The sequence below is a fragment of the Calonectris borealis genome, chromosome 24, assembly GCF_964195595.1.
Source record: "Calonectris borealis chromosome 24, bCalBor7.hap1.2, whole genome shotgun sequence".
Lineage (NCBI taxonomy): Eukaryota > Metazoa > Chordata > Aves > Procellariiformes > Procellariidae > Calonectris > Calonectris borealis.
In genome coordinates, this window is record NC_134335.1 from 147,669 (window position 1) to 161,835 (window position 14,167).

Genomic DNA, 14,167 nt, shown 5'->3' on the forward strand with positions numbered 1-14,167 from the left:
ACTTCCTTTTCAGATAGCTGTTACTTACAAGGATTTTGACAAACTGAGGCGCAACAGGAATATAATCTTAAGCGCTAGCCTAAAAATGCTGGTAATTCCAAAACTGCTCTGCAGACAAACTTTTGTTCCAATGTTTTTCCAAAATAGGCACAAAAAGACAGGGAAACCCTTTCTTTCCCCTCACATTGCCTTTTTTTCCTAGTTCTTCACACCTACAGCCATCTGTAGATCATTGTTGGTCCCTGCCCTCAGTAGCGAAGCACACACCTGGGGCCAGCACCGCAGTGCACAGGCCTGCCCTCAGTGCTGCGAGAGATCTGTGGGGCAGAGCGGGAGGAAGATGCCACGCCGTTCCCTCCTCTGGCAGCCACAGGACAATCATCTCCATCGGGGATGGAGACCCTTCCGGTGTAATAATATCACATATTCCTGCCCAATTCTCATGGGAAATAGGATCAGCACAGCCTTGCCCTTAATTTCTTTCTTTGGTTCACGCCCAGACTACCTGCTGCTTTGCCGTGGGGCTGCTGCCGCATCCTGAACTGCCGTCCCTCGGGGCGGAGAGGTCGCCCCTGGTGCAGAGCTCCCTTGTAAGCCTCTCTCCCACCCGATGCGTCCCTCTTTCTTTTTAGCGCTTCTGTTCCAAGCATGACAAGAGAAAAAGGAACCTGAAAAGACAGGCATTGTGCCTTCAAATGCCAGGGGAGTGGAGAAGCTGCATCTCACCTGTTTCTTGGTGTGCCAGCTTGTCGTGCTGCTTGTTGGCCAAAGGGCGCAGCAGTTACAGCTGGAGAAGCCTCCACTCCCCCATTCCCACAGTCAGAGGCACACGCTGGGCACAACCTTCGTTCTCTCGTGCCTGCTGCTGCTGCTGTGGCCCTGCTGTGTGGGGACCAGCGTTTCATCTCAGCTCTTTGCAGGGCTAAGCATCGCACTTCGCAACGAGACGTACAGGAAATAGCATGCTCTAATCTTAAAAGAACAAATGACAACAGAAAATAACAGATCAGTAAGTATGACTAACCTCTGTAGGCAGCACATGCTTCGCAAAGATTTAGTTATGGCAACGGCAAATAAGACAAGCGGAAAACATTAGAGGTGAGGAGATTCAGGAGCCAGAAGTGATCTGGCTTTTCTCACGCAGAGCTCAGAAAGTCAGTGCAGTATCATACCGGTCACTAGCTGTGCTTGTTAGTCACATAGTTATACAGAATAGAGCAACTTCACATGCAAGTAGTGCATTTTATCATCCTTACGTAAACTAAGTAATTTCATATTATCAGAATACCTTATAAAAGTTAACTAAATTTTATGTTCCTGACAATACAAGAACACTTCTCCAGTGAGAGTGAGTACCCGTGGCAGAAAATCAGAGTTCAGTCTGGAATTGCCATGTACGGACACCAAAACATTCCTCAAATATTTATCGTTGAATTTTGCGACAATTTTCTTCCATAGCTGGTTCCTTACCTGCCTGTGAAGTGACATTATTTTTCATGTAGATTTCTTTTCTTGCCATTTATTTGTCTCCCATGCTCTTCTCTCTCACTATCATCTTTCCCACATTTCACATTACAGCAACACATGGATCCCATAGGTCACGTCTGTACAGTAACAGTCATTTCCTTGGTGTAGTATGTGTTTGCAGGTGAAATCATTTGCACCTATCGCTTTGGAGTGGGCTCCCTGACCCTTGTCATTCCCATGCTACATCTGAGGGCCAAGCTCACAGCCTGGGAGGTGTTTCCAGCCTACAGTTCCCCGTAACTGCATCCTGCAGACGGTCCCTCTGACCCGAGAGGTTCTGCAGCATCACTGTCACCTACGGACTCACAGTACCTTACTTTGCACAGTACTTCTACTTTGCTCATGGGGTAGTTAGGGTGGGGGTGGGGGGGGCAGCATTTGTTGAAGGTCACAAGATGTCTCGCAGACAGAGCCGGTCCCAAGCGCGCCTTGCCGTGGGGAGCCGCACCCTCCTTGCTAGCCCTTAAAGGAAGTCCCTGATCCTGAGTGCTCCACCCTCCAGTTCCAGCTGAGTAAAAACACCCTTCCTAACCTCTCTGTCTCCCGGGCACGGCGGTACCCCGCTTCTTGCCTCACCCCACGGCTCCGGCAGCGCAGGGTCTTGGGACAGCCAAGCCATGCTGGACAGGGCTCGTTCAGTACTCCCCCCACGAGGCGGGGGCCGTGAGGCACAGTGCGAGCTCCCCGTGCCCTCCCTCTGCTTTGCTGCTCTCCGTCCTCTCACTTTTGGGAGAAGGGGTGCCCAGAGGCTGGTGCATCGGTTGGGCATGCGCAGGTGCACACAAATGTCCTCGAGGCGGGGGAGAACAGCAATATCCTCGGGGCAGCAGGTGCCCCGTCAAGTCAGGAGCACCAGGCTCCTGCTAATAAACATAAGGAGCAGAGGAAATCAAACAGTGTTCACCAGAATAAGTGCCACCTCCTTCTTCACTGGTCTGAGTCCCACCGGACTCCTTGCTGGTTCAGAGGCTTCGGTGCAGCTGTGCCCAGACAAGAGGAGGATGGGCGCTGTGCTTGTCGAACTGCCTCGGCTCTTCACAGAGGAAAAGCTTTCTGCCAAAATGCCAGCTGCGATGCCGCCCTATCCTGCTGACCCAGACCGTGGCTTTCACACCATGAATCTACTGCTGCAACATTACTGGGACAAAACATTGTCCCAATTCGCATTTCCCTGAGCAGAGGAAATCTTGACTTCCCATCTTTATTATGGGCAAGAGGAGCACTGCGGGAAGGTGTCTAATTAAGGGGCTTTGCTGTCTGTCGTACAGCAGACCAGCCTCTGCTAGCTAGCACCCTTCCCTAGATCTGCAGAGCGGTCACCGAGACCGTGCGTGCCTGCGCAAGCCGCTGCACGCCCCCCTGGGCCAAGGCGAGGGGCGAAGCAGCAAGAGAAGGAGCAGAAGGAGTCCACTGAGGTTAAAGCAGCCAGGAGGACCCCGAGGCGGGGGCGATGGTCATACAGACCAGACCCATGCATTTCATCTTAGGTGTCTTCAAAGTCTTGCGCAGCTCCAGAGGGTATCCCTTGGCACAGAGCCTTCCGGACGGCCTGGGACGAGGATGGCCGTAGGCAAGAGCCCTGGAGGTTTCCAGGGAAGACCTATAGACGTTCTGGATCTTCTCTGGTACAGACCAAAGGAACATGGATTCTTCAAACTTACTTTAAAAATCAACTTACAGCACTAAAAAAAAGATGATAAAGCTAGATACTAATCTTTACATCGATTAGGTCACTCTATGCCTGGCGCTCATTTGCCTTGCAAATACTCCATTGTTACATGCTGGGTCCCTCCCTACTCACTTAAATGACTAACTCCACCCCAAAAAAGAAGAACTTTTGCTGAAGCTGCTGGAGGAGAGACGGATTCTGCCCCTGAAACCATGGGGCCTGTCAGCTACTCATCAGAGACCTATGACTTGGTGAGTCAGGCCTGGCTTTGCTTGTTTGAGAGGGTAACGGGGAGAGCAGGTAGAGCTGGGGTGGGCTGAAAGATCTGGTTTCTATCTGTCCATCTTCTCACCCTCCTGTGGGCAGAGAGAGAGCTTGAGCGATTTCTTACGCTGGCGCAATCAGCCCTCGCATCCCTTAAGTCCGGACTTGACCGATGAGGGCACCGCAAGCACAGTGCTGTCACTTGCGGAGAGCCAGCGTAACGTGGCTGCAGCCGTTGTGATCCAAGGGTGCCATGTATTCCCTTGGGGACAGCTGCTTAACTAGTGGGACCTCGTGCGCAGACATTCTGGCGAGCGCCGAGCCCGAGCACCGTCCTTGCACGGGGACCAAGACCACAGCTGCTGCTGAAGAGCCAGGCGGCTTGCTGGGAGAGCCGGACTGCTGCAGCCCCGTCCCGCACTGCCAACCTGTCCCAGTCTCTGTTCCCCGCTGCCCTGCTCTCTGCGCAGCCATTGACACAACGTGGGCGTAAAACACGCGTTCCGAACCGGGTGCCTTTTGCACCAGCCTTTGATGGTATAAATGACTGTGCACACAGTGTGCAAAGCCCTGGAAATCTTGTCTAGTATCTTTACATAACAGGAATACCCAAGCAAACCCAATGCTATCTCTCCGCTTGTGAAAACCCTTGGTATGCCTATACACGCTCTTGACCTTGCTTGCCTTCTCCACGAACAGGCTGCCGTAGACTCTGCTGAAAGGGGAATATGCAGTGTATTTACAAGAGGGGAATTTTAAAGAGGGGAAGATAAATTGCAAGTAGTTCTTCTAATAGGGAGTGATGACACTGTGTATTCTGCCCAGTAGTTCTCTCCCCTGCGTTTGCAAGTGAAAGACAGCAGCTGCGCCTTTTAGAGTATGTTGTACTATCCAAGGGGAAGTCCACAGCAGCGCTATCATTAGCCTGGTTTTCAAACGTTGCGGCTCAGAATTTATTTTTTAATACAGTGGCTCTCTGCAGCAGACCTCAGTTTTTGTTTAGTTTCTGTAAAGAGAGAAATGCTGGATTTAATTTTTACCAATTTTTCTGTCCCTCCTTTGTCCTATACACCAGGGAAAAGAGAGATGTGAGGGGCAAGCCCTACCCTCCTTATTTTTTCCAATTCATCCAGTATAAAAATCCTTTGTGAATGGTGGTCGTTTCCTTCAGAACCTTTTTGTAGAAGACACTTCTCTCCCTGACCTCTGCTGAAGTTCAGTGGCGGCGCTAATGCTTGCTGAGAGTTTAAAACCAAACTCAGACCTTTTTCATCTCCATGCTGGTTTGCTCCTCCAGCTGAACTCTCCATTGGAAATCTGTCCCACCACCAGAAACCCAGCGAAGCTGAAGCATGCCAGCTGCATGCCTTCAACATGTCATGCGCTATAAGCAAGCGGCTGCTTGTGGCAAAACTGCGTCATTTTTAACGCAGGGGGATTAAGCAGCGCTGGGATTTGTTCTTTGTATACAATGGTTTCCAGAACCTTAGCTTAGCAATTTTACCTCTGCTATGAATTATTTTAAGTTGATGCCACGTGAGGAGGGGAAACTTGGCTAACTTTGGGACCGAGCGCCGACAGTCAGGTGCCACAGCAAGAACCGTTTTATACCTTTTCTCAGACTTCCCGTGCTCGGGAGTTTGTGACACGCGTTTCCCACCTCTGCCTCCTGGGAGCTTCCCAGGTTTGCCTTCCTCCCCAGAACAGGCCACAGATCTCACATGAGCAATGCCACATTTGCTTTGGTGGTGCCGTACGTTGCTTTACTATACTCAGCGCTTGTAGCAGCAACCTACCCACAGAAATTTGCAAAAAGGCCTCAACGGTGTCCCATCAAAGCAGCGACACAAACCTTGCCCTCTGCGCTCACCAGAGAGGATCGCTTGACCGATTGAGCAAGCGTGGAAGGAAAAACGATGAGAACATTTGCACCGAAAGGGCATTTATCTCAGTATCGCCCAGCGAGTGCAGCAAGGGCCTCACCTAAACTTTGATGTCGTACGGGGCCACTCGTCTCTATAACCTTGTGGAAAAGTAACGTGCCCAAAACGATAACGCCATTTCTCCATAGCAAGAAAGCTTTGCCCACTTAACCTTCGTCAGCTGCAGACTAGAGAAACAAAAACACAGTTGCAGAAAGACCACCAAGATCTCCACCAGGCCCCCTGAGGTGCTGCAGGCCAGTTTGCATTGTAACGGGACCAACATGACTCAAGAGCCACAAAGGCACCTGCGCTACAGTAACATGGCATTTCCACAGGCTTTGCTCTTATTCGTGGGTTTCCCTAGTTCAGCACCCGGGGAAGCTCTGTCAGTAACTTGCACCGATGTGGGCAATTTCAGTTTTAAGGCTTTGGGAATGAAACATGCTTCTCCCAGCTCTGGCATGGGCTAGAAGGGAATGACTCACGTGGAAAATCCCTAATAGTGCACAAGCTGCTTCTCTTCTGCAGCCAAATGTTTTGATCGCTGGCAGTTGTGGGGAACTGAGAAAAGCAGCTGACACGCGGAGACCGGAATAACTCTGAGATGTGGGTTAGAGGGGAAAAGGGATCCCTGAACAAAGAGCACACAGGAACGGGCTTCCCAGGCATGCACTTGACTGCTCTGTTATGGAAAAAGGCAGCACTTTATGGCCCACCCCCAAATCTGGCTGCAATTGTATTGCAGGAGACCTGTACAAAGATCTCCCTGCGCGCACACTGTTGACTTCTCCCATCCCAGATCAGGCAGCCACCCGCTTCCAGTGCTAGAAATGGGAATCGCAGCAGAGTCCCCAAAAGCCTCGGCTCGTCACGTTCACTGCATCTCCTGCAGCTCTGGTCCCTGCCCTTCCTGCGTCAGCCCGGACTCTGACTTTTCATCCTCTTTTATTTGTCTCCAACTCATCTCTGTCTGCTCCCACCCACACTCGCTGCTCTGCTCGGAGATGCACATGAGAGGACGCCTCATACACAGCTCAGCGCACGCTTCCCCTGCCCGCGGCGAGTGGCTTACCGTAAGAGCCCTACCTGCCATCTTATCAGCAATCAGATGGTGTCTGATAGTGGCACTCAACCTCCGCACCTCCGGCTCCGAATGCAAGGTGTTGCTGGAAACTGTTCAGCAGCCAGAGCTGTTGAACACCGCGCGGGCTGCCCACCCGCCATCGTCGGTAGCGCTGGCGTGGCTCCAGGCAGCGCTCCGACACTCCGGTCAGCAAAACCAGCCATTTCCCATCATTTTCTTTTTCCCTTTGAAGCTGGAACCCTCCAACCTTTCCCTAGTGAAGTTATCCATTCCAACACATATTCTCTTTGGGGTTTTCAGCATGGTCACCCACGTGTCCTGAGCAGTCTGGTTTGGTCACTGTACCAAATTGCAAAGGTTTTTGGTTTGGTTTTGTTTTTTTTCAGAGAGATTCAAGGATCTGGCCCTGGCCAACACATCAGAGGTTTCTGTGCGTGTCGGTAGCTCCTGACACAGGGTCTGGCTATGGACTAGGCAGGAAATATTTTCAACTCAGGGAGAAAACAAACTGGGAGGGATTTCTAAAGGCTTTTGTCTTTAGCAGCAATCTCAGTCTCCAGAATCATACCCTAAACTGGAAAAATAATTGTTCTCTGGGAATACGAACGCTTCTCACCAAAGGCTTGCAGCCCCACCATTACGGTAGGGGAAGACAGGCACGTGTGTTTGAGGTTTTGGGCGGGGAGGAGGACTCTCAGCCCCCGAGAAGACCGGCTCTCGCCTGTTTGGGAGGAAGCACCGTGGCATCACAGCACAGCAGCAGCACCCCTGGGTGCAGAGCCGGTGGGGAACGGGACCATGGCAAGACCAAGAGTAACTTGGGTCAGACCAAAGTCTGTCTGGCTTAATGCTCTTTCTGGCAGTAGCCAAAGCTAGAAGCCCAGGGAAGAGGGCAAGAGCTGGGCAGGCTTATTCTGCAGTTTCCCCAAGGGCTCGCTCGCCCTCGTACCGTCCCACTGCTCGGGGACTGCCTGAGCCAGCTGCCAGAGCCAGCTGCGTTCAGTAATGCTCCATAGACTTCTTCCCCATCAACACGCCCGGGCTCCCCTTGGAGCCATGCAGATGGTTTCAGCAGCACAGCAGTTCGAGATGAGCGCTGCCGCTGCGATGTCACCTCTTTACCTTAGACAGTCGCGTGTGGGGAGGCACCCAGCGCGTCTCCCAGGGAAGGCTGCCCGAGAAAGAAGAAACATAAATTGCCCTTCTCTAGCTAGGCACAACGCAGGACTAGAGGCTGGTCACGGTCATTTGGCTTAGCAGCACATGGGGGGAGCAAAAACCCCAAAAATCAGCTCTAAAACTGTTTAAAGCAGGGCTAGTATTTTTAGATGGGAACTTTGGCTGGTGAGGGAAGGAGCAGCAGGTGCAAACGGCTACAGCTGGCAGTGAAAGGTATGAAAGCAGCGAGCAGAGACTTCCGCTGTGGTTGACACTGAAGTCTCGGTGCTGGTCTCCAGAGAGGGTGTGGGTGGGGGAGCTCAGGGTAACTGCTGCCGAGCTATTCCCAGTTGTCTCTGATTTCTCAGCTTGCCGCAAGCCTCCCGTGCCACTCTCTTTTTCTGCCTGCCTGCATCCAAGCCCTTTGCTTTTGTGGACGCCCAGCTCCTGCGAGGTGCCTGAGGCCAGACGGAGCATGCCCATCGTCCGGGGGGCTTGTCCTGAGCAGCTTTCTGGCACTCGGGACTTGCGCGTGGTCTCAGCCTGAATATAGGCTGCTCACCTGGCAAGGAGCTACAGCAGGCCAAGCACGAATCACATCTGCGGCGGCTCTATTGCACTTTCCTTACTGGGTATCAGCCCGGGCTCCGAGTGGTGTTTTCAGATTCCCTTTCCTGCTCTGACTGAATTAATTCAGAACCACACGGCTTAGCAACAGAACAGATTTCTCTCTGCAGCATCCATCCCCATAGCTATGGCACTGCGGTGCCTCAGAGGCATTCCTCCAGCCATGTTTGAACAGCTGCCCCACACCTTTCTCTGAGCGCATCGAAAGCGATCCCAAGCATGGCTGCTGCTGTCCCCACCTCGCCTTGCTCTGCCTCAGGCAGCTCCGAGGTCTCTGAGGAGGAGAGGCAGAAGGAGACAGGATCAGTGCTCTGTGGTGAATCCCACCACCTTTGTACCTGACAGCAGAGAGCAGGCAGGACAGGGACAGTCGGTGTCAGAAACGGGTGGAAAGATCAGGAAAGCTGGTAGAGGAGGATTCCGTGCTGTGCAAGAAAGCAAAAGCCACCAGCAGGTAACTCAGCAAAAACCAGAAGATGAAACTGGTCATCTGTCTGGACACTAGAACATCCCCAGATACACTAGTTAAAGATTACAGACCGAGCAGCTCTCGCTATCGGAGATCGGGACGACCCTCTCCACGTGCTGCTGCACCTCCTGGGACCTGGCACCAGGGGGGCCTCCCGGGTCGTCACGCTGCAGACAGGCAGCACGTCCTCCTGATGCAGACAGGCTGCGAGTCGTGGGGATACTCCGCTCCAGGTCTGCCAGGTGCAGCTGAGGGACTGGGTTCTCGTGTTCAGAAAGTCCCCTCCGGTAACCAGACTCTCTCTGTTCCCCAGAGCCAGGTGGAGCTGAGCGGTTACTACGAAGCCGAGAACACCACCCCTTCTTTGGAGGGCTACTTTTGCTTCAACCCAGCCTCATCCGTGGTCGGCAACCAGAGAGACCCCTTCAGAAAGGTTTTCATGCCCCTCATCTATCTGCTGATGTTCGTGTTGGGGACTGTGGGCAATGCCCTGGTCCTGATCATTTTAGAGAGGTTCAAGCGGTCTCGCACTACCACGGAAAACTTCCTCTTCCACCTCACCCTGGCCAACCTGGCACTGTTGCTCACCTTCCCCTTCAGCGTGGTGGAGAGCTTGGCTGGGTGGGTATTTGGGAAGTTCCTCTGCAAGATCCTCAGTGCTGTCCACAAGATCAATTTCTACTGCAGTAGCATGCTGCTGGGGTGCATCGCGGTGGACCGCTACCTGGCCATCGTCTATGCAATCCACACCTACCGCAAACGCAGAGCTCGCTCCATCCACCTCACCTGCATGGCTGTCTGGCTCTGCTCGCTGCTTTTGACCTTACCTGACCTTATCTTCATGGAAGTCTGGACAGACGAAAGCAACCGCAGCATTTGCTATTTTCCAGAGGTTGGGATCGATGGCAACAATGTCTGGCTGGCGACCCGCTTCCTCTACCACACTGTGGGCTTCTTTGTGCCCCTGCTGGTCATGTGTTACTGCTACATGGCCATCGTTCGGGCTCTGTGTCAGTCCCAGCGCCTGCAGAGGCAAAAAGCTGTCCGCGTGGCCATCCTGGTCACAGGCGTCTTCCTGCTCTGCTGGAGCCCATACCACGTCGTCATCTTCCTGAACACGCTTACCAAGCTAGAAGCCTTCACCAAGAACTGCCTCCTGGAAGACCAGCTGGACACGGCAATCATGGTGACAGAGGCCATCGGCTTCACGCACTGCTGCCTCAATCCCATCCTCTACGCCTTCATTGGAGTCAAGTTCCGTAACGACTTCTTCCGGATCCTGCAGGAGCTCGGCTGCATAAGCCAGGAGACCCTGCAGGAGATCCTGGAGGTGACGAGGAAGGGCAGCGGGATCGAGTCTGACAACACCACCTCCATCTCCACTTTTTAGCTGGGAAAGGCTGCCTGCAGGGCAGAACCGGCCTGGGGCTTGCCTTCCCAGTGGCAAACATGCTGTGGCCTCAGTCCCAAGTTTCACAAGCGTCCCCACCACTTTCTTCACTCCTCAGAAAACTGAGGTCCGATAGCCACCAAACACCCAAATCCCACCAGATACCTTCCCTGGCTCCTTCTGGTTCTCATACCTGTAGAAATCTGTCTGGCAGCTGTTGGAGAACGCTGGCTGTCCAATGGTCACTCTGGCAGGGCCGGATGAACCCGAGCGGGTTGAACCTGACATTTCCACCTCACCCTCGAAAAACTGACTGCAGGCGTCCTGTGCACGGAGCCAGGCACGAGGCTGGGGTGCCGGGGGCAAGGAAAAAAGTACAGCCAAGTAAACATGGAGTCATGTCAGTGAGTGAGGACTGAGGACAAAAGGTAAGCAGGTCTCCATTTCACCGGCTCAGGTTGGTAGAGACATGCCCAAAAGAAGCAGCGGGACTCAATAGCCACTGGTTGGAACGAGAGTTGCAGGTAGGACTGGCAGGGGATGCAGAGCTCACTCCAATACCATGGACGCATGGTGCTGGATGGTTTCTGGCTGCAGTATTGCTCCTCCTGCTGCGTGACATGCCCCCAGCCAGCTATAGCACGTCAATTTTCCCAACTTGACTCGCGCCAGGAGGTCCTGCCATGGACTCAAAGATTTGACTGTTGCAGATTCCTTTCCTGACATCAACTGCATCCTTTCCCGCTCACTTCATCTGTTCTACTGCTGTTAAGAGCTCCAGTGAGTGACTCCTGAACTGAATGCTTGACTATGAAAAAGCTTTCCTTTAAGGAAGAAAGCTGTCTGGAGAGACGGCTTCTGTCTTGTGACCGAGCACAGGGGAGATGAACCACATGGCTTTGTAAGGCTGAAGGTGTAACTTTTTTTTTTTTTTTTGCAGCTAGTTGTATGGCACTTTGTGAGTTCTGAGAACAAGGAGACCCACTGCCTCAGAGTAAGGAAAAGAGCTAGTTTGCAAAATTTCTGTTTGTTTTTAGTGGGCTGAGAGGGAGCGTGGCATTTTGCTTTGCACTGTGCTTTCTGATATTTTTGCTCTACCTGCACCTACGGGGCTTTCAGAGGTTTAGTGTCTCCAGGTTTACACAGAACAAGCCTGGGTGCAGATCTTGCCCTGAACCACGAGTATTCAGCAACTGCTCAAATCAGGGCTGCTTGATAACAATTTGGTACAAAATAAGAGTGGCAGCTTTCACCATCATTAATAATTGCACCGCAAGCTGGCATGCGGGGCAGCCCTAACAGACTCGTGCAGCCTACTGCTTCCTAGTAGGTCTTGTCACAGTATAACATCGCAGCACGTACACAGCATTGCTCCATTACATTTCTCTTGCTAGCTAAGCAGTGCTGTGGCCTGAACTGTCCGAGAGCCATACGTACCAACTGCCACACGAGCACAACCCTAATCACGAGCACACTTTAAAATCCGCTCTACCATTTGCCTCATTTTTTAAGCAAAGTAGGAACAACATCAGTTCTCCTGCTGCAGCAGGAATTTTGTGCTAAACTCACTTCTGAAGTTCAACCCACTAACAAAGGGCTCGGTTGCAGCTGAACTTCATCGTACCCAAGGGCCCCACTAAAAAGAGCAGTCATTACTGAAGGGGTCACATTACATCAGTCCAGCTCAGGCAGAGATCTCAATAGCTTGTTCTCAAACTGTGACTCGAGGAGAAAACTCCCCAAGCATAAGGCTTTTGTACAAAGAGCAGTCCACCATTTCCTACAGCGCTGCATCTTCAAAGCTGAAACCTGCAGGTAATGGCGACCGTGGTTGTCCAAGCACATACGCACAACAGAGGAAGAGCAGCTCTCTGAAGTCTGCCTTTGCTATCTCCGTGGTTGTACTGGTGAGCAAACCCGTTGCAGACACATTGTAAACACCTCCCCAGCCCCGGTTCTGATGGGAACTGTGTTCCTACACAAAAAAGTTACTGAAGAAGTGAACAGTCAGAGCGTAAAATTCTTACAGTGTTCACAAGGTAAAAAGAAAATCTGCGTGCAAAATAAGGGTGAACAGATTACGTATCTATTGTTACTATAGTTTTTAGTACTGGTATGTTGGTAAACTTTTAGAAAGTTTTGACATGAGCTGTAATAAACAGTTAAATAAAATACAGTCTTCTCGTGTATAGTGCTTGTAAGTAGTTGTCTGCAGTCGTGTCACTTTTGCAAGGGAAATGCATCAGAGAGCACGAAGAGGGTCGATGGCACCTTTCTGACAAGCATTGATGTTCGCACATGGAGACCACAGGGCTCATAAGAGCACCTCACTCAGATTTCCCTGAGTGCCGCAGAAGGCTCCGCTGTGTTCGGAGTCAGTCTAGACCTATGTTAGCTCCCTGCTTTACGGAGCCTCTTCCACCAACTGCAGCACCTCCTACCCTGGTTTTACAGCAGCTGCTAACCTGACTGGAAAGCTGCCCTTGCACCCGCATTTGGCTCAGCCAGCCTAGGGAAGTCTTGCCTCAGAGCTGGCAGACCTTTCCCCAAAGAGCTGACATTGCTCCTCCTGCAGCTGACTGCAGCCAGCCTGCTGAATGGCGATAAGGACAAAGCAAGAGGAACTCTCCTTCACTGCAGAGGAAGCTGGGCTTTCCACTTAGCGAAATCCTCCCTGTCTCCCCGAGGTTTGCATGGCCATCGCATGCCTTGGCACAGAGCGGGCTTCCCCACTAAGCGCTCATGCCACCAGAGCCACCCCCAGGCACTGCAGCCCTCAAGCAGACCTTCAGGCTCCCCCGTGGAGCTCTGCTTGGCTCCCAGCCCACCGCTACCAAGTGTGGCAGATGGGCTCTGCTCCTCCCAGCACGCCAGGAAGGGGGACTGAGGGCCAAGGGGAGCTCCAAGGCGGCTGCTGCAGGGAGCGGGAAGGTGGCGTGCGGGCAAGGCCACGTCACCACTGTTCATAGCGCATGCCCATGCGACCCCGGCCCCGGGCTGTGCTCTGCAAACAAGGCTGGAGCAGACAACCCAGAGAAAGCCCTGGTCCCTGCTGAAGGCAACCCCAAAGAAGGGGCACAAAGACCGCCACAACAGCATACTGCTCTGCATGTCCTACGGGGTGACTGAGTCTCCCAGGAGACAGAGCTGGGGTGTTTCAGCAGAGCATCCTGCTGCACATGCACAGTGATCACAGGGCCGTGGCAGGCAGCGGAGCGTGCACCGACGACAGCAAGCCAGGGAACGCATGAATGAACGCGTGCCTGGGAGTGCTGCAGAGAAGGGGTTCTCCCCACGCCCTCGCACCCCTCCTAGCAGCTCTAGCATGTCCTGCCCTGCTGTGACTGATACGCAGTTTCATTTTCGTTATCAAGACGACGACCTACTTCCTCACCCCAATCTCCCAGAACCACACAGATGCTCAAGCACTTCAGTATCTGTACTGCTGCCTGCTGTGTCTTCCTTATTTTGAGGTGGCTCTGGACATAGGACACCATGGCCACCAAGGGCGGTGAGCTTGGGTCCTGGGCAGCATGCCACGTGAACCACCCCAGCTCTGCACACAGACAGCAGCACGACCGCTTTCTCTCTCCAAGCCCCCAGAACCGGCCTCTTGCGCTGCTGCCATCACAGCATGCTCTGCATTTGCTCTGGCTCCCTACAAGTACGCAGTGGCTACGGCACATGCGAGCTTTGCCAGGCCGTGAGATGTCCAGAACGAAGAGGAACCGTGGGGCTCCAGGCACCAGCGGACAGCTTGGGCAGCGAGTCTCTGCTCTAAGCCACCTCTCCGCTCTGCAGTCCTGCCAGGGACTTCAGTGTCCAGGGTGGCCCTACCTGGCCCGCCCCCGCCCCCAGCCCTGTGCATGCCCCTCCACCTACCTGGGAGGACTGTCCTGTCCCACATCCTGCAAAGGCAGTTCCCTGGTCTGGCCCAGCTTCCACTGCCGGTAAGCGGCAGGGCCCGATAGCTGCCCGCTGCAGGCAGGGCGCAGCCTTGTGGCCGGGGCGCGCGCAGGTCTGCACCAAGCGCGGGTGTCCCAGCTCCCCCAAG

The 14,167-nt window shown here is 53.2% G+C and overlaps 1 protein-coding gene across 1 annotated transcript; it reads left to right on the top strand.

Annotated features, from left to right (window-relative positions):
* The first annotated feature begins 3,321 nt into the window (after positions 1 to 3,321).
* CXCR5 (C-X-C motif chemokine receptor 5) lies at positions 3,322 to 12,151 on the top strand. The gene is made up of 2 exons (XM_075172756.1): positions 3,322 to 3,447; positions 9,037 to 12,151. Exons 1-2 carry the CDS (start codon positions 3,409 to 3,411, stop codon positions 10,111 to 10,113), a joined length of 1,116 nt encoding a protein of 371 aa, XP_075028857.1. The 5' UTR covers positions 3,322 to 3,408; the 3' UTR covers positions 10,114 to 12,151.
* Positions 12,152 to 14,167: the final 2,016 nt, after the last annotated feature.

Coding starts and splice junctions, on each gene's coding strand:
- CXCR5 (XM_075172756.1), top strand. CDS start 3,409: ATGGGGCCTGTCAGCTACTCATCAGAGACCTATGACTTG. Junction 3,448..9,036: donor CATCAGAGACCTATGACTTG/GTGAGTCAGGCC, acceptor TCTGTTCCCCAG/AGCCAGGTGGAGCTGAGCGG.